The sequence below is a fragment of the Euprymna scolopes genome, chromosome 5 (assembly GCF_053919585.1).
Source record: "Euprymna scolopes isolate OS-2025 chromosome 5, ASM5391958v1, whole genome shotgun sequence".
Classification (NCBI taxonomy): domain Eukaryota; kingdom Metazoa; phylum Mollusca; class Cephalopoda; order Sepiida; family Sepiolidae; genus Euprymna; species Euprymna scolopes.
The window spans coordinates 73,715,000-73,735,031 of NC_136486.1; the positions used below are offsets into that span (position 1 = coordinate 73,715,000).

At 32.3% G+C, this 20,032-nt stretch overlaps 1 protein-coding gene across 1 annotated transcript in view; it reads left to right on the forward strand.

The window, feature by feature from the left end:
- LOC145276846 (neuroplastin-like) overlaps positions 1–20,032 on the forward strand; it is a 46,642-nt gene that overhangs the window by 12,459 nt on the left and 14,151 nt on the right. Inside the window, exon 2 of the mRNA XM_080128209.1 lies at positions 17,369–17,650. Within this exon, the coding sequence (XP_079984335.1) occupies positions 17,369–17,650 (282 nt within the window). The remainder of the gene's footprint in view (positions 1–17,368; positions 17,651–20,032) is intronic.

Sequence of the window (20,032 nt, forward strand, 5' to 3'; positions counted from 1 at the left end):
ACGAACGACATCAGCTATTGACCTAACACTATGCTCCCCCACAATATTTATGGACTTCCAATGGGAGGTACATAACGACCAATGCGGCAGCAATCACTTCCCAATTTTTCTCAAAACCCAAGAACCTGCAACAGAAGAAGCAAAACCAAAATGGCAAATCTATAAAGCTAACTGGACTGAATTTAGCAAACTTTGTACAAACTTAATTAACCAAGAAATAGTTAACAAACCAGATCCTATGTTAGCTTTCACCAATATGCTAAACGAAATAGCAATCAAGACAATCCCAAAATCAACACCATGGTTCACAATAGAATGTAAAGAAGCAATAACCAACAGGAAAAATAATGCTAAAACACTTTAAACAACATCCTACAAAACCCAACCTCCAAAAATAGCTACAAGCACAAGCAAAAGCGCGCTAAATTATAAAAAAAAAAAAAGCAAAAAAGAAACCTGGCAAAACTATATTTCCAAATTGAACAACACACCATCAAAAAAAAAAAAACCATGGGAAATAATAAGAAAAATAACTGGAAAAAAAACTTGGAACACCAATAAATAATATAAGTACACCAAATAGTAGACAAATTATAGACAAAAAAAAAAAGAAATAGCAAACATAATTGCAAATGAATTCAGCCAAAACTCATCATCCAACCACTCCCCCCAAATTCCAAAAATATAAAAACAACGCAGAAAAAGAAAAACTCGACTTCACATCCAATAACAAAGAATACTATAACATCTCTTTCACTAAACTAGAACTAAAAAACACTAACAGAACTAAAAAATGCAATTCATAAAAGTAAAGATACAGCTACCGGTCCAGACGACATCCACTATCAATTTCTAAAACACATGCCAGACACATCTCTCAACATTCTCTTACAGATAATTAACAAAATATGGTGGACTAACAATTTCCCAAAACACTCTCGAATCCAATATCATCCCAATTCCTAAAACAGGAAAAGATCACTCCAACCCTACCAATTATCGCCCCATCAAGCTGTATATGCAAAACAGAAAGGATGGTTAATACAAGACTAATATGGCATTTAGAAAAATATAACCTCATCTCTACACACCAAAGCGGATTTAGACAAAATCAATGTACTAACGACCAACTTATTCGACTAGAAACATATATTCGTAACGGTCTAATAAGAAATCATCATGTGGTCTCAATCTTTTTTGATATCGAAAAAGTGTATGACACCACGTGGAGGTACGGAATCTTGAAAGATATTCATAATATGGGAATCGGAGGAAACCTAGCAAAATTTATCCAAGAATTCCTATCCCACAGAACATTTAAAGTATGCTTAGGAAATATAACATCAGATCAATACACACAAGAAACGTGTACGACAGGGTAGTGTACTATCTGCCACCCTTTTTCTAATTAAAATCAACGATATAATCAAAAATGTTAACATGGGATTCGAAAAAACATTATTTATTGATGACTTGCTCATCACCAAATATGCCAACTATCGAAAGACAAATGCAACATTGCCTTAACAAAATAGATCTTTGGGTTAACCAAAATGGATTCAAAATGTCCAAAAGCGAAACCACATGTATCCACTTTTGTAAAAAACGAAAATACCACCTTGACCCACAGCTCAAACTAGATGGGCAACTAATACCAGTAGTACAACATACCAAATTTCTAGGGATTATTTTTGATAATAAACTAAACTTCAAGGAGCACATTAACAAATTAAAACAAAAATGCTTAAAAGCAATAAATATCTTAAAAATAGTATCAAAACTAGACTGGGGAGCAGATCCAGCTACAATGCTCAAAATATACCGCTCACATATCAGATCCAAACTGGACTATGGTTGTGCCATATACAGCTCTACTTACAAATCCTACAAAAACAAACTACTAACAATACAGAATCAAAGTTTAAGACTTAGCCTGGGAGCCCATCGAACTTCACCAATGGAAAGTCTGCATGTAGAAGCCCAAGAACTACCCCTGCATTTAAGTTGGGGAAAAATTAGCGTTACAATACGCAACAAAACTGCAAAGCAACACCAAAAACCCAACATACAAAACTACCTTCAACCCACAATGTACAAATTTTTATTCAGGGAAATCAAAAAGTATACCCTCCTTTGGACACAGAATTAAATCAATGAAAACCCCGACAATATAATTACTCAAAAAAACAAACGACAGACCACCATGGCCATTACACAAACCAAAAATCGACCTACCACTTACTGCTTACAAGAAAAACATTACAAATAATATAACAAACAGAAGCAACTTCAGAAAACTAAGAGAAAAATATGCAGAATACATAGAAATATACACCGATGGGTCTAAAACTAAAAATGGAACAAGTGGAGCATGCACAGATGGACAAAATCATTATCAAATACGACTGCCCAACGAGGCTTCAATATATCTCTCAAACACATCAAAGACATCAACGAACAAAAATTCATAATTTATACAGACTCCCTATCCTGTATCATGGCCCTTGAAGAAAAATCTAAACACCCTTTTATCACAGATATTATACAAGAATACAACAAAATAAATAAAAAATAATTATAATAGCCTGGATACCAAGCCATGTCGGCATTCCAGGAAATGAAAAGGCAGACAAACTGGCTAAAGAAGCCACAAACCACCAAATGAAAAAAATTAAAATACCACACACAGACCTAAAAAGAAAAATCAACGAATATATAAAAAACAAGTGGCAAGAGGAATGGAACGAATGCACTGCAAACAAATTGCACAAACATCAACCAATAATTAAAAACGAAAAACAAAAATTTTTAATGGAAGAAGAGAAGAAATTGTACTAAACTGAATACGAATTGGACATACAAAATTAACTCATTCTTACCTAATCAAAGTGGAAGAAACACCAAATTTCACACTCTGCAACCAACAACCAACAATTAAACATCTACTGATGGAATGTAGAAAACACAAACACACTCGGAAGAAATATTTTAAAACAACAAACATTAGAAAAGTGTTCCAAGAAGTGGAACCCCAACAAATCATAAACTATTTAAAAGAAACAAATGTAATCAAACTCCTGTAAAGTAAACAAGTAAAATTCAGTTTAGAAAAACAAACCTCTTACAACTAAAACAATTTTTCAGAAAACCTAAAACATCTTGCTTCAAAAGATAAACTTTTTCAAGAAACTTAAAAAATTTTTACAAGAAACTGAAAATCTATTATATCAACAAAACTTTTTTGGCATTAAATGACTCTTAGAGGTTGAAATGCCGTTAAACAAATACACTCACTCACTCAACTTGGAGTCGAGAGTTTAGGGTGATGTTGATCATTATCACACCATGATCAGCATTCCCGAGAGGGCAATGGGCATTTGTTTCACAATCCTCGGAAACTGTGGTCAGAAATAGGTCCAGAAGTAAGACTTGCTGGTCCTGACTATCTAGGAAACGAGTTGGGAACGTTTCTTATTGTGTAAAGGAATGAGATATAGAAAAGTAGTGTGTGATGCTACCAGATGTGTCAATGTAGTTAGAGAAGCCAAACCAATTGCTGTGGCAGACATTAAAATCATCAAATACATGTATTTGAGCGCTAGCATCTAGGGAGAGTGCTACATCTATGCTGTCAGAGACATGATTGATTGAGTACAGTCTGGGATGCAGTCATTTAAGAAATGAGAAGAAATTCATCAGTTTTAGCCAAACATTAGAAAAGTGTTCCAAGAAGTGGAACCCCAACAAATCAAACTATTTAAAAGAAACAAGTGTATTCAAACTCCTATGAAGTGAAAATGTAAAATTCATTTGAGAAAAACAAACCTCTTACAACGAAAACAATTTCTTGCTTCAAAAGATAAACTTTACAAGAAACTTAAAATATTTTTACAAGAAACTGAAAACCTATTATATCAACAAAACTTTTTGGCATTAAATGACCCTTAGAGGTTGAAATGCCGTTAAACAAACACTCACTCACAAAGAGCTAGAAATTCTAAATTGCAAACATCAAGCTTCTACACAGTGTGTGATTTACACAAGAGATGACAAGAGTTGACACTGAACCAAGAGGTAAATTTTGGTTATTTTAGGCTATTTTTTACCATGTTTTGGCCATGTAAAATTCCAAACAACCTAAAAGTGTTGAAAAATTATGCTGGTATATCAGTTTTTATTACCTACCAACAAATAATCCCCTTTTATGGTGTTTAAGTGGACATTTTTATTGATATTGCTTGTTTTGGTCAATTTTCCTTTTTTTGGGGGGGGGGGGGCACCACTGCTCGAAAATGAGCAGGCAATCACTGGATTTTTCAAAAAAATTTTGTATTATTAGGACTCAAATACATCATTTAAACTGGTAGCAAGCATGTTTTGAGGATAGACTATTTTGATGCCTACGTCTGGTAGAAATTTAATTATCATTAGAAAAAGTTATGCTTAAATAATACACAAAATAAAAAATACAGAATAAACAAGGGAGGTAACTGTAGTCTATTACAATTCCTCTCAAAATAATGAATCATGAAATTACATTTTATTTGATGATAAATAGGTACGAGCAATATTGCGGGGAGAAAAATAGTTTTGAAAGCCAGTTTATCATAATTTTTTTTATAGGTTTCGAACTCCTTTTTGATAGTATTTGAAAGATTGAAGCCTAAAGTTTATTTCCCAAAGGAAATAAATATTTGTACATGTGAAAAGTTATGAAAAATGTTTTCACAACGATATTCAGAAACTGACAAATTCAGCTAAATTTTGAAGTTAAATAAATTCATTGTAAAAGTTTCTTGAAAGATAAACATTATTTTTCTGGGTTTATTTCAAAGATAATTAGTAAAGTCCTAAGATATTGAATTTAATAGAATTTAAAAAAAAATACCTTGTTTGTATAAAAAAAATAGCTTAATTAGCCCCCAAAAGAGATTCTGGCTTTGTACAAATAACAAACGGAATCTTACAAGAATGCATTCTATGGAAGCCCAAAATGTCAGTCCAATAGCTGTCTGAAAATGATGTCTTTTTTTTTTTTTTTTTTTTAATTCCCAGCCGTGCATTCATACATTCCTACTGTGAATGTTTGTATAATTTTTACCATTTTTTGATTTAACAATTTTTCTGTGTTCCTGTTTTTGAATTAAATTTTTTTTTTTTTTTTTCTTCAAGACTATATGAAAATTAAGTTACGCTGAAAGTTACACGTTCATTCAAACTAGAAAAATATAATCTTATACATAAAATTATGTAAAAAAAAAAAAAAAAAAAAAAAAATTTTTTGCAATTGTTTGTGTGAAAATATTCAATAAGAAATGCTTCATTCAATGATAATATCGTTAGTTTGAGAAACTAATTTTTCTACAAGTTATATCGAATTCATTAATACGGATTTAGGGGCTTTTTTTCATAATGTTCCTGTGTTGCATAAGGGTTTCATTAAAAAAGTAACATGTAACACCTGCAAAAAAAATAAAGCATCACAAATTGTAACAATAAAGTTACAATTTGTGATGCTTTATTTTCATAAAAAAGCAAATGCAAATTCATGCATGTTTTTTTTTTTTTACCACTACTAAAAACCATGACTTTAGTAAAGGTGTTTCTTGTTTATGGAAAATTTTATTAAAACTGGTTAATTTCTTATTATTTAATGTGGTAGTAGTTTTAAATTCATGAACATTTTTACCAATAATCAATATTTTTATTAGTTTAAAAATGCCAACTTCTAAAAAAAAAAAATATTGTTTTCCATTTTTTTCTTTTCTAAATAAAACTTTTGTAAAATGCCTACAGTGTGTATTTTATTTTTTATGTGACTGTTTACTTATGTGTTGTAATGATAAATTTAAGTGATTCTTTTTTTTTTTTTTTTTTTTTTTTTTTAATGAAAGTAAAAGTTCATTTTAAGTGAAAGAAGTCAATTAAATTAATTGATTACATTGACAATTTATTAATTAAAAAACAAAAGCTTAAACCATTGTTTAGCAATATAATTACATAGATTATGACGTATGAGATGCAAATCCTGTCTTTTTACAATTTTGCCCACTCATACTTCTCCAAATTAATCGTTAGTAGAAATTCTCATTAAAAAAAAAAAATTCCTAGTGATCCGGGTCCTCCTATTTTGTTCCAAGATTGTAAAAACATTATGCTGATGTTTACATCATCATGCTTACAAAGAAAATATATTAAATTTAAATTTTTTCCAGAAATTCTTAATTGTAAATGTTTTTTTGTAAAAAAAAAATATGAATAAAGAATGCTTAATTCAATGATAATGTTGTTAGAGAATTTAATTTTTCGTCCAATTATATTGATTTCATTAACACAGACTTTAGGGTTTTTTTTTTTTTTTTTTTTTTTTTTTTTTTTTCTCTAATATTTCTGGAAAATTTTTCAAAAGATTTACATCTATGATGCTTTATTTTCTTAAAAATACAAATTTGTGAGTTTTTTTTTTGTTTTTAAATTACATTATAAAAACTTTGATAAACGTGTTTTTTATTTACACAAAATACAATTTCACTAAGGTTTGTCTTTTTTAAAAAAAAATAAGATTGATTATATTCTGTGAAATACTGAAATTTTTACAAAAATTTAACTTCCTGAATTTTAGTGAATTTTTAAGTGAAGGGGTCAAATGTTTGTTTTTCATTCATTTTGCATGTACTCATTTTAAACAATATAGTTGATAGTTTTGTAATATTCAACACTAAACATCAAATAACATGAACAAAGTTCAAATTATGGCAAATAAATTTCAAATGCCAAATTTTCAACAACCTTTGATCATAAACTTTATAGTTGTTAAAAATAGGCTGAATTGCGTTAAAATAAAAAGTTCTGATTTAACCTATGAAATGTTTTTCTTTTGATTGCAATTTTGTTCAGTTCATTCAAATAGTAAAAACAATTTTAGGGAGTTTATAAAATGGCACTTTTTTGGTCCCTTGATTTATCAGAGAGGGACCTGTTTTCAGTGGCATCAATTAGTTTTTCCTGAACTTTTGCCACAAATTTATTTCATTAAATGGATGTGCACAGTAAAAAGAAATTTTTCTTGCAAAAATTCCTGTTGTATTCAAGAGGTAAAAAATGACCCAAAATTACACTTTTTGGCCCATAACTTTTGATCCATCCATTAAATTTTTCTGAAACTTGGCACAAAAAGTGGAGGCCATTGTTCTTAATATAAATTAAGTATGGGTGCCTCTGGCAAAATTCTTGTTCGCATCCCTCTGGGACTTTTAGGGCTAAAAAAAAACATGTTTTTTTTTTTTTTTTTTTTTTTTAACTCTTTTTCATATTACTCAAAAACTTGATCTGTCTATATAGTTGTTTTCCATGGTGCTGAATTCAAATATACATGTCTTAAAGCGTGAAACTGCACCATTTGTCCATTTTCACTGGGATTTGGTGTTCCCAGGAGCTCAAAAGGGGTCACAGATGCCCCAAGTATCAAAAAGTGACACTTTTGCCCCATCCATTAGATTTTTCTGAAACTTGGTGAAAATGTGAAGGTAACGTTGGCCCTTCACACCTCTCGCATTCATCATTTCCTCACTATTTTTTTGTGGCATCACCTCACATGTAGCACCAGAGGGAGAACGACGTATGCACGGTTTGTTCATATTGTAGCAAAAAGAGACGTCTAACAATAAGTTATCTCTCTCAGTCATCCTAAAAAGAATACACTAAAAACTACCTGAAAAGTAAAATGGTTATTCATATTTAAATACTAACATGCCATCCCACACAGCCCGGTCGTGAATAAAGCTTAAATATATTTTAAGGCTTTCTTCAAGCAGTCTTATTCCCCCCCCCCCAACAGTTGCTGACACTCTTATTCCGAACTTGTGTTCATAGGTTATGTCGACCATTTTTCACAAATCTGAATAATTCAAATATACACGTCTTAAAGCATGAAAGGACACCATTTGTCCATTTTCACTGGGATTTGGTGTTCCCAGGAGCTCAAAGGGGGTCACAAATGCCCCCAAATTGCAAAAAATGACACTAAATTTTTAAAAAATCAGTAGACTTGTCTGACTAACAGTAAAAACATTGTTTCATAAACATTTTTATTATAAAAATTCAAATAAGATTCTTCTGAGTCTTTACTGCTTAGTCTGACAGTCCCGCAGCAACTATCGGAGGACTTTGCTGGATTTCCTTTTATTTTTCCTTTTTTTTTTTTTATTTATAAATGTAATCATTTATATCGGTGAAAAACAGTCGACTGATGACATCCTACAAACACGCATTTGGAATAGTGAGTCAGCAACCGGCAGGACTTTGCTTGAAGAAAGCTTATTTTAATTCATGCAGATTTCGTATTTATTATAGAGCCAATTTTCTATTGATATCAAAACTTTCAAAATTAACATAATTTAATGTGTATATGTACATTTGTTTATGCGTAGGGGGCATTTTTGATTTATGCCTGCCAAGTTCTAATTTTTCAATTTTCACCCCCTTAGCAGCTATTTTTACCGGTTAAAAAAAAAAAACAAATGGAATTTCTTCTACAGGTCCGAATCTCTTAAATATCCAGTTTAAAGTCTGTAGATCAAATATTGACAGTTGTTTGGCAGACTGTTCCACACACAAACGATGGAACTTTTCTTTATATTTAAATATTAAGTAAAATGTGAAATTTCATTTCAACATTAGATAAAATTTTGTGGTTTTAATAATCTTGCTATGAAAAACAAATGGTTCAATTTTTAATAAATAATTTTAGCTATGGCCAAAATTTTAACTCTGGTACTTCCGCAGTTTATGAACCATGCTAATTGTTTTAGATAGGAATTTTAATGTTTATAGTATCTTATTAAAATTATAAGTAAAAGTACAAATATTTAAGAACTGAAGTATCATAAATTTTAAAATATTGCATTTTGTAAAAACTTTATTTTTGCATAACTAATGTTAATGATGTGTCTTCATTTTTATTACATAAAGGCAAAATAGTAATTTCCAAAATCATACAAAATATTAAATAGTTATGCATTTTTTCTTTTTTAAAAAACACTGAAAACCCAAATTGTGTGTATATACACTTTTTTTTAATTTAATTTATTTATTTATTTATTTTTTTTTTTTTTAATTAACAAATTATGAGAAAAAAAAGTAAATATTTAAAAAAATTACTATTCTTATATATTATAATGTAGTATGAAGACCCGACCTCACTCGGTCAAGATGCAACACGTAGTGTCCACACAGTTACAAATGTAGTCCTAAGTGGTTTGGCTCAAATATCCACAAAAGTGCTGCGATGCAGTCTCAGTCACTTTCACAAAGACGAGGTTGATATGATGTTGGATGCGGCAGTTAACGATCCTCTCTCTTTCTGCTACTGAAAAAGATCATTCAACTTGGTTGTTTTTCTGTAAGTTCACTTGCAAGTAATAATAATAAATCAACGCTGACTCTGGTTGTAGTTTTGTATAAAATTAATTATTCACAAGAGAAAAATAATAATTATGTACGGTTTTTCACAGATGATAGAACTTTTGTTTATATTTAAATATTATGTGAAATAAAATCTAATATATATATATATATATATATATATATAAGTGAAAGTGTCTGTCTACATTTACCTACACAATAACTCTGTCCATTTTAAGTCTACAGACTCGAAATTTGATATACAGGGTAATGAGATTTGGGAAAATCTTTGTAATCCGTTTTTGGACAGAAATTTGGCTGTTACGGGGTCAAAGTTCAATGATTTGATCTTTGAGAACTCTACCAAACTCCTCTGCCAATTTTGGGTATTAACAATTGAAATTTTAGATATAGGTTCCTTGGACATGGATCTAACTTAACTTGATTTGAGCCCAAAACTATAAATGCTGAGGGGTCATAATAGGGGTCAAATTTAAAAAAAAAAAATTGAACTCTGCAGTCTCTACCAAATTACTCAGACAATTTCTGGTCTAAACATTTGAAATTTTACATAAAGGGGTATTCAGAGATAGGCAAGCTTTTTAATCGGTTTGGGTCGAAAATTTGAGCTATCAATATATGTATGTTTGCATGTCTGCCTAAAACTTTCGATAGAGACGACGGATTTTCACAAGATCAGCATCGTTTTGAAGCTCGACCCTTCAGACGACAAATACTGAAAAATTGGCTAAAAACATTAATTTCTGGGCACTTTTCTACAAGGGGGTCGCTTTTTTCACCGATATTTTTGAAAGTCATCCCCTCTTTTCGATTGTCTAGCCTTAATTTAAATTTATGTCACTTCTGGTTTGACGATGGTCATAGCAGCAAAGACGTCACTTTTTTTTCCCGTTGTTTTCCTCCTTCGCGGTATGGGTTCGGGCCTGCCTTCCTACTACCACATTTATTTATTTATTTTTTTTTTTGCTCAACACACACTTCCAAACACCCGGGCAACGCCGGGCGCCCATGCTAGCAACAAAAAGAATAGAAATGTTGATTATAATTTTCTTTTTCTGGTAGTTTCGATAGTATTCAAACGAAGCTCTTTTTCTATTTTTACAACTGATTGCTTATCAAAGGACTAATGCTTTCTCACGCTAGGCTGGGTGGGATAGTGGACAGTCTCTCCAACTGATTTTTTTTGCTCTGCAGATCCTTGTATGGGAGGAATGGGTCTTTTTAGCCAATCGTCGTCCAATCCGTCATAACCTGGTTTGGCCTGATTGGATAATTATACACACAAATTAGGTAATTTTCCACATAACAAAGATTATCGTTGATTCTCCTGGACTGGCTGACTTTGGTAGTGACATCAACTCAACCCAAACGACTAGATACTTCTAAATAATCGCTTTTACAGCAGTATTGTTTACTATTTTTGACTTTGTTTTTTTTTCCATTATAAAGAAAATGTATTTCACACCGGCGACCAAGCTATCTCTCTTTCCAACCAGCAGGGTTACCTGCTATCATCCGGAATCTGCCATTAAAATGAAAAGGCTCTAATTCATCTCTTGATGGCTCCCTTTTTGGGTCAATTTTCAACCAAGCTCCCCTCTAGGGTAATCTCTTACCATCATGGCTAGTATGGTCACAATGAACCTTTATAAATAACAAAAAATACAAAAAGAATCTCTGTATGTACCCATCATTGAACGAAAATGTTATATTTAAAAAATCACATAAATTGATATTTTTATAAAGAAAATCGTTTTTAATTTTCAACAATTAATGTAAAATCGTTAGCATTACAAGACTGATTTCACAAGTTTTAATGATCATGGAGTTATCTGCCTCTTTTTTTTTTTTTTTTTCAAGATGGCAATCTGTTTGCTTACTCATAAAATTTGATTTTCTTTCTTAAAAATAAAATTACTTAATCAATTTTTTTTTTTTTTTTTTTTTTTTTTTTTTCCCCTCTTTTCTAACCGCTCTCTAATCTGCAAAAATATGGAATTAAAATATTTTGGATTTTAAGGTGGTAGATCACTTTCCTGCCTCAGTTATCAGTAAATTGAAAAATATACCCAAATGATTTCAATTTTGGGGTGGGGGTATTTTTTTTTTTAAAATATAGAGGGGTATCTTGATTGGAAAGAAAATACACAAATTACCATTAGCGTATAAGTGATGCTCTTTTGGGTGAACAGATTGAGCTTGGGTAGTTCGGACGATGTCAAAAAACATTGTTAAAACTCATGACTTGTACAGCAGCCGGCGATAGCGTAATAGTTAGGAGCCTTGACTGTCATACAGACGATCGGGTTTCAATCCTCTGCTTAAGGTAGTTGCCTGTCTAGCTGCACTGATGAGCTGTGAAACGGCGAAACAGTACTGTATGTGGATGACTATATATATATAATTTTTTTTTTCTTCAAATTCTGAAATTACTAACCACATGCCAAATAAAAGACTATGAAAATATTTTGACTAAAAGTAATAACTAACATTAAACATTCCTAAAAAAATTTACACATTATGAATCTAAACAGTTTTTTATAATTTTTTTAAGTAAGCCTCCCTTCAATCCACGCTAAAAAAGAATGGAGGGAGGGGGTCAGGAAAATACATCCTTCTGCATTTTATTGTAGGAAAAATAAATGCCCCTTCCCCTCAACAAAAAGAAATAAAATAAAAATATAAGCTTACTTAACCCACACCTATCCCTATTTAGCACAAATTTTGATTTTTCTTAAAATGTAAAAAATATGGTTCCATATCTTCAAATTACTACTAAATGGCCCGGAAGTGGGTGCTCGTTTTATGTTAAATTCATATAGGAAAGTGATTCTCTAAAAGCTAAAATTATTTTTTTTTTAGTTGTTACATTTAATCATCAAAAACAGAATCTGGTTTTTATTTTTGTCTAAACTTCACCAGATGTGATAATTAAAAAAACAAAAATCAAATTCTATAAAATTTAAATAGGTTAATGATTGATAAAAAGTTGAATATTTAAATGGTTACATATTCAATGAATGCTAATTCATTCCAAAATAACAATATATTAGTTGTATATACCCGGTGTTGCCAGGTCCAAACATATTACCAGGCAATGGGTTTAGTCACATACATATAGATACCCTAAAAGTATTTATTTTTCTCCCACCTAGCGAAATGTGACACGAGGGTTGGAGAATAGGATAAAAAAATGAGTACTCCAGAACAGCACTCTGACCCTGCAAAAGATGTCTGTGCAGCATTCCCTAGTAAGGCACCTCAACAACTAACAAAGAGGCAAAGCCTGAGAAGGTGGACCTTCTAAAACAGCACAGAATCAGCATTACACTGCAATCAACAGATGATTAGTTATTAATCTCTCGTGATTTTGTGGTGAGAGGTGGGGGATCCTCAGCCTAATATCCAAACTTTTAATCCTGTTGTTTTTCCGTCAAAATGAGCCATATGTTGGGTTTATGGAAGCATAAAGTGCATCTCTATTCATTTATGTAAATCAAACAGGGAGAAATAGCTCTCATAGCTTCTGTTTTTAAGTGCAACTGATGTTGGCTAATAAAAAATATTTTAAATTAACAAATTTTAAATATTTCTAAACAATTAAAGCAATTATATTACTAACATAAAATGAAGCTGAGTGTTAAAGTAACTTTTTTATTTAATGTAATATGCAAATCTTTCTTTTGAATAAATAGTTTGTGTGCGTATATATATAATTTTTTTTTTTTTTTTTTTTTTTTACAGTGGTCACCACTTATCAAGGCCCGGAAGCCACTCAGGGATAAGGGTTATTGCAAGTACATTATGTTAGTGTGGAGATTTGATGAAGTGTTTACTTAAGGGGGCGGTTCATTAGGAATTTGTTAACGTTGGACTTGAACACATCCAAGTTGTAGTCAGGTGGGAAGCAGGCAGACGGAACAGTTCCACAGGCGTGCAATTCTAAGAAAGAAGCTTTGTTCATGGAATCCACGTTTTGATTTAGGCACAGATAAAGAGTGGGGGAAATTTTTCACAATGGATTCGGCTTGACGGGTGTTTTTCGTGAAAGATTAGCGAGGGGGGGACCAGAGATTGGAGTTCAGACGAGCACCTGCCATGGAAATAACGATAAAACAAGGAAAGTCTCGCAACGTCTCTTCTGTGGGAGAGAGGTTGCAAGGTAGAGAAAAGGGTATCCCCCACTAAGCCACGAAGTCTATTTTGTACTCTGTCAAGGCAGGATAGGTCGTTTTTAGCAGCTCCTGCCCAGATATGGCAGCAGTATTCCATCCTTGGACGTACTTGGCTTTTATATAGATAGAGAATTGCATCAGTAGTGAGATATCTTCTGGAGCGGTAGAAGGATCCCACCATCTTTCCAGCGACCTTGACAACAGACGATGTACGTTTCCATTTCAGATCAGGAGTAAAGGTCAAACCCAGAAGCTTGTCAAAACACGGGGCCTCTCCCAGATGAGAGCCATCCATCCCAATTGATGCCAGATGGGGATCAGAGCGTTGATGATGTAAGGATAGGAGTTTGGTTTTAGATGCATTAAAGGTAACGAGCCATGTCTTCCCCCCACTGAACCGCACGCTCGAGATCAGAAGAGAGAGAATCAGAGAGAACTTTGTCATTTACAGCCTTTGATGTGTTGCCATAGATGGTCGTGTCATCAGCATAGATGTCAACGAATGATTTAAGTATGTGTTTAGGGAGGTCATTGATGTAGATCAGAAAGAGTTGGGCCCAGGATTGAACCCTGAGGGACTCCAGTATTAATACTGCAGGCCTTTGATTTTTGTCCATCGACCACTACTCTTATGAGCCTATCAGAGAGAAATGATTTAATGATTGAGAAAATATTTCCAGTTATACTGTAGCTGGAAATCTTGTGAAGTAGACCCTTATGCCATACCTTGTCGAAGGCTTTTGATATGTCGAGCAATTGCCCTAGAAAGGAAGCCTTTGTAAAGAGATTCACTAATCCTGTGAGATATAACCATCAGCACATCTGCGGTAGATCTTGCACAGCGGAAACCATATTGTGTGTCACTAAGAAGGTTGTTTCTGCTGAGGTAGTTGACTATTTCTCTATTTAATATGGATTCCAGCAACTTACTCATAACACACAGGAGACTTATTGGTCTGTACTGAGAGGGAGATGACTTATCACCTGAATTCTTAAATACAGGGCAAACTGATGAGGTCTTCCAGGGAGTCGGAAAGCACTTCTCCTTAAGGCAGCGCTTAAACAGTTTCGTAAGTATGGGTGCAAGTTCTGGTTGAAGCTTTTTTAACACTATAATTGGGATGCCGTCAGGGCCAGTTGCTTTACTGGAATCAAGGTTCTTGATTAGCTTAGCGACTTCATGCACGAATATTTGTATGTTACCTAGTGTGTTCTGTGTTATAGGAGGAAATATGGGGAGTTGATGGCCTTCGTCGCATAGGGTAGAATTAGCTGCAAAGTTCTTTGCAAATAGTTTGGTCTTGTCTGATGCTGACGAGATGACCTCTAGTCCATTGATAATGGTTGGGATAGAACGCACACTTCTGTTCAGGATCCTATTTGTTATTTGCCAAAATTGGTGGAAACTAAGCTGCTGATCAGCTACCTTGGATTTAACAGACTGGGCATATAGCTCTCTTGCATTTTTTATTACTCTTTTACAGTGGTTGCTGGCAGTCCTGAAAGCAGCTTTAGTCTCAATGCATCTATTACGTTGGTAGTTATGGAAAAAGTGATTTCTGTGTGCGATAGCAGCAGCACATTCTGGGGAGAACCATATATATATATATATATATATATATATATATATATATAAAAATCATGCTGCAATAAAAGTGAAAAAGTCAGTTTTCAGTATGAAAATTAATTTCTGAAACTACATTTTGTACATATTAATTAGATTTTGAACAGACAGGAATACTACTTTATTATAATAGATATATGCTGAAAAGGTTAATTTGTAAGAAAAATAATTCCGGACAGTAAAAAAAAGGAGGGGGTAACAATTAACTTTATATTCAAGTGAAAATACACTTCCATTCTCCCTAATATGCATCCACAATTGATTTCCATGATTTAACTAAAAACGGAAATTGGTTACATGTCTTTAAATGTTGTCTGGTTGGAAAATGATCATTTTACATTAAATTTATATGCTAATGCTAAACTGATCGTCCACTGTAACCTAAAATACTTTTTTTTACCACCAAGTTCTTTAGGCTGTTTACATGTAATCACCAAAATGTAAAGTTTTTTTGTGTGTTTTTCTTTTCTTTTATGAACTAGCATATGGTGTTAATAGTGAATAAAAAAAAAAAAAAAATGGCAGAAAATCATAAAATTTTCTGCCAATTTGTTTCTCTTATTTGAAATGTTTATTCATGGAAAATTTAGTTTAATTAAATCTCATAAAAATCATGGTGTGAATCAAGCTTAAGTTTGAATAAAATTATCAAAATAATGAAATGGTGAAAAATGGAGTTTAATTTGTCCCTATTTATGGCTTTTTTTTTTTTTTTTTCATGAGGTAAAGCTCCTTGTAAGGTGTTAGCCAACTCTCTCCAAAAGGCTCATTCTGAATGGGACAAGAATAAATTTCCCCATCAAAGGTTTTTTTCTTTTTGAATGAATGCAAAATATATATGCTTTAATCCTGATCCTAAGGAGAATGGAAACTGATAACCATTTTCTACCATTTGTTTTTGTATTCAGATTTAATTTTTAATTTCATCTATAAAATATTTTTCCAAATTAAAACTAATTAAAATTAATGTACAAATAATTTCGTTTAAAGTCAAAAGTAAATGGGTTCATTTCAGCTGGATAATTAACTATTTATCAATATGTGATCCTTGTTAAAAGAATAAACTGAGAATTCCATTTTAATATTTCTTTCTGTTAAATATTTTGCATGCTTTTTTTTTTTTTTTTTTTTACTGTTATAATTTTTTAAACAAGTTTAAATTTATGAAAAATGTTTTTTAATCAGTATCATTTTAATTTTTTTCTTTTAAAATAATTATCACTTTTCTGTTTTTTTATTAAAAAAAAATTGTTTGCTGTAGAAGATGTTTTTTTAATTCTGATTTAAGAATCTTGTAAAAGCTTGTACAATAATACAAACTTTTAAGACTTGTAGAAAGCTTATTGGTTTGTTTATTCAGAATCTTTTTTGCGTGGCTGGAAGGATTATAAAATTGTGAAAGAACTATACAATACCTAGTTAAAGCAAAACAAATTTATTTTAACTATTAAAATAATTTCCAACACTATTGATTATTCATTCATCTATGTTTATTATTATTATTATTATTATTATCATTATTATTATTATTATCATTATTATCGCTTATGTTTGCATTCATGTTCTGAAGCTATAATTAAGTTTATTTTTAAGCTATCTTTACATGGAAGTTAAAATAAGTCAGTTGGTAGAACGTAGATGTTGAGGCTTCAGTTTTCCAGTATTCATACTCACTTTATTTGTTGTGAATTTATTTAGTAAATATTCTCAATAATTTTAGTTAGGGTTTCTGATATTTCAAAATGAGATAAATTTGGAAATTTTATATTTCAAAAAAAAGAAAATGGTGACAAACAAAATCTCTGAAATGTGCGTTGGGGAGGGAATCACTATGCATGTTAAGACTAAGGTGACAATTTAAGAGTCACTGATTTTACATAAAAAGTAATGATTGTTTTAGCAATAAACTATTCATGTAATACACTTTTTTATGAGGATCACATGTAAATATTTTATTGTAACCTTAACATCTATGTTGTCATTTCTTTCAATAAACAGGTCAAGCGATAATGATATTGATAAAATGAAATAAATTTGAAAGTTGAACATAATCATATTTTGCTTTCTCGTTAGGATATAATCAAAAATGATTAGATATATTCTCAATTTGTTTATATAAACTGAATTATTTTATGTACTTTTGTAGAATTGCTGCCCTCTTCAAAAACTCGCTATTTTATTTTGGAACAATATCAACTCAAGTTAGAATGTGTTGTGAAGAACGAGACCAAACCACTCATTTGGCAAAAGGGTACAACAGAAATTTCTAAGGCTGATGGTTTTGAAATGAGTTTTACTACAGAGTCTGACGGTAAAAAGAAATACACTTTGAAAAAGGCTAAAGCTACATATGAGGATAGTGGTAAATACACCTGCATTGTAGACAATCCACAGGCTTCAGCTACCTTTACAGTTAACGTTTTCAACGGTAAGTTTCAATATTTTTATAATCTGAAAGTGGTAACCATTTATTTTAAATATTTCTTTTACAATGAACCTTATCAGTTATAATAGATCCAAAAGGGAAAGTTTATAATTAAAAAAGAAAATGGTCAGTTTTTACTAATAAATATTCATGAATCACTTTTCAATAAAATTTTTTTAACAGAATATTTTCTATTTTGTCATGCATACTCATTAGTTTTAATTTTTAAACTCTAAATGCTTATCTTGTACATCATTTAGTTTGTTTTTACTGATACGTGTAAATCTATAATACCCATGTGTAACACAACGATACAATTGGAGCTATTTCTGAACTATCGCACATTTTTGTCAACAGTTAAAAACATTTAATGCAGATGACATTAATACAGATCTTTTTATGTAAAAACACTTAATATTTGGGGGGAGGTTAGTTTCATATTGAAATGATTGCTGTGGCTTGCCATTAGGTGAAGGTAGGAGGATCATACGTTCAAAGTAACTAGAGGGGGCAGGGAAACAAATTAAACAACTTTTAGGTTATTTTTAAAAATCTATTCGAAATGCACTAACTAGTCTGTAAACTCCTTTGTCCAGTTTGCATATAGATTAGTTCTTGGACAATTTTGAGTGACTTGGGTATGGCATATGTATATATGTGTGCATGAAATAGTCCTTTTATTCCTGTTTTCAGTATAAAGGTAAAATTAAACATTTATCCTGATAGATAACAAACTGGACAGATTCTTTTTCTTTTGATGTTTTTAAAGTTAACTCTTACTAGTGGCACCAGCTTTTTTTTTTTTTTTTTTTTTTTTTTTTTTTTTTACATGGGGGCACCACTTATCAAGGCCCAGAGGCCACTCAAGGATAAGGGTTAATGGGTATACATAAGTCATTGTAATTTTAGTAAAGTAAACATTAGTGGGAATTTTATAACTTGGATTACTTAGGGGGACTGTTCAATAAGAACTTGTTCACGTTGGACTTGAAGACAATCAGATTGTAGTCAGTTGGAAAGCAGGCAAACGGAATAGTTCCATAGGAGAGCAGTTCTAAAAAAGCTTTGTTCATGGAATCTACGTTTAGGTGTAGGCACAGATAAAGAATGTAGGAAATTGTTGATAGTGGTTCTGGCTAGACAAGTGTTTTTCGTGAGAGTCTGACGAGGGGGAACCATAGATTGAAGTTTAGATGAGCACCTGCCATGAAAATAACGATAAAGCAGAGACAGGCTCGCTATGTCTCCTGTGGACAAGAGGTTGCAGGGAAGAGAGAAGGGTATCCCCCACTAAGCTACAAAGTCTATTTTGAATTCTGTCAAGACAGGATAAGCTGCTTCTAGCAGCTCCTGCCCAGATGTGGCAACAGTACTCCATTGTTGGCCAAACCTGGCTTTTATATATTACATCAGGAGTGAGATATCTACTGGAGCAGTAGAAAGATCCCACCATTTTTCCAGCGACTTTGGCAATGGATTTTATATACGTGTTCCATTTTAGATCGGGAGTAAAGGTCAAGTCCAGAAACTTGTCAAAACATGAAGCCTCCCCAAGACGAGAGCCATTCATTTTGATTGATGGCAGCTGGGCAACAGAGCGTTGATGATGTAAAGATAAAAGCTTGGTTTTAGATGCATTAAAAGTAACGAGCCACTTTTTTCCCCATTGTACCACATGCTCAGAATCAGAGGAAAGAACTTGGTTGTTTACGGTCTTCGAAGTGCTACCATAGATGGTAGTGTCGTCAGCATAAATGTCTACGAATGATCTAAGGATGTGGTTTGGAAGATCATTGATGTAGATCAGGAACAGAGTTGGACCCAGGACGGACCCCTGAGGGACTCCAGCATTAATACTGAGAGGTTCTGATTTCTGCCCATCAACCACTATTTTTAATAACCTATCTGAGAAATGATTTAATAGTTGAGAAAACATTTCCAGCTATACCATATTGTGAAGTAGACCTTTATACCATACCTTATCAAAGGCCTTTGATATGTCAAGAGCAATTGCCCTAGAGAGGAAACCTGTCGAGGGATTCGCCAATCCTATGAGATATAACTGTAAGCACGTCTGCTGTAGATCTAGCAGAATGGAAACCATATTGCACATCACATAGATTATTTTTGCTGAGATGGTTGACTACTTCTTTATTTAGCACAAATTCCAGTAACTTACTCATGATGCATAGGAGACATTGGTCTGTACTGAGAGGGAGATGAGCGATCACCTGAGTTCTTAAATACAGGGCATACTGATGATATTTTCCAAGGTGTTTGGAAGCATTTCTCCTTAAGACAACGCTTAAATAACTTGTATGGGCGCTAGTTCTGGTTGAAGCCTTTTGAGTACTATAATTGGAATGCAGTCAGGGCCAGTTGCTT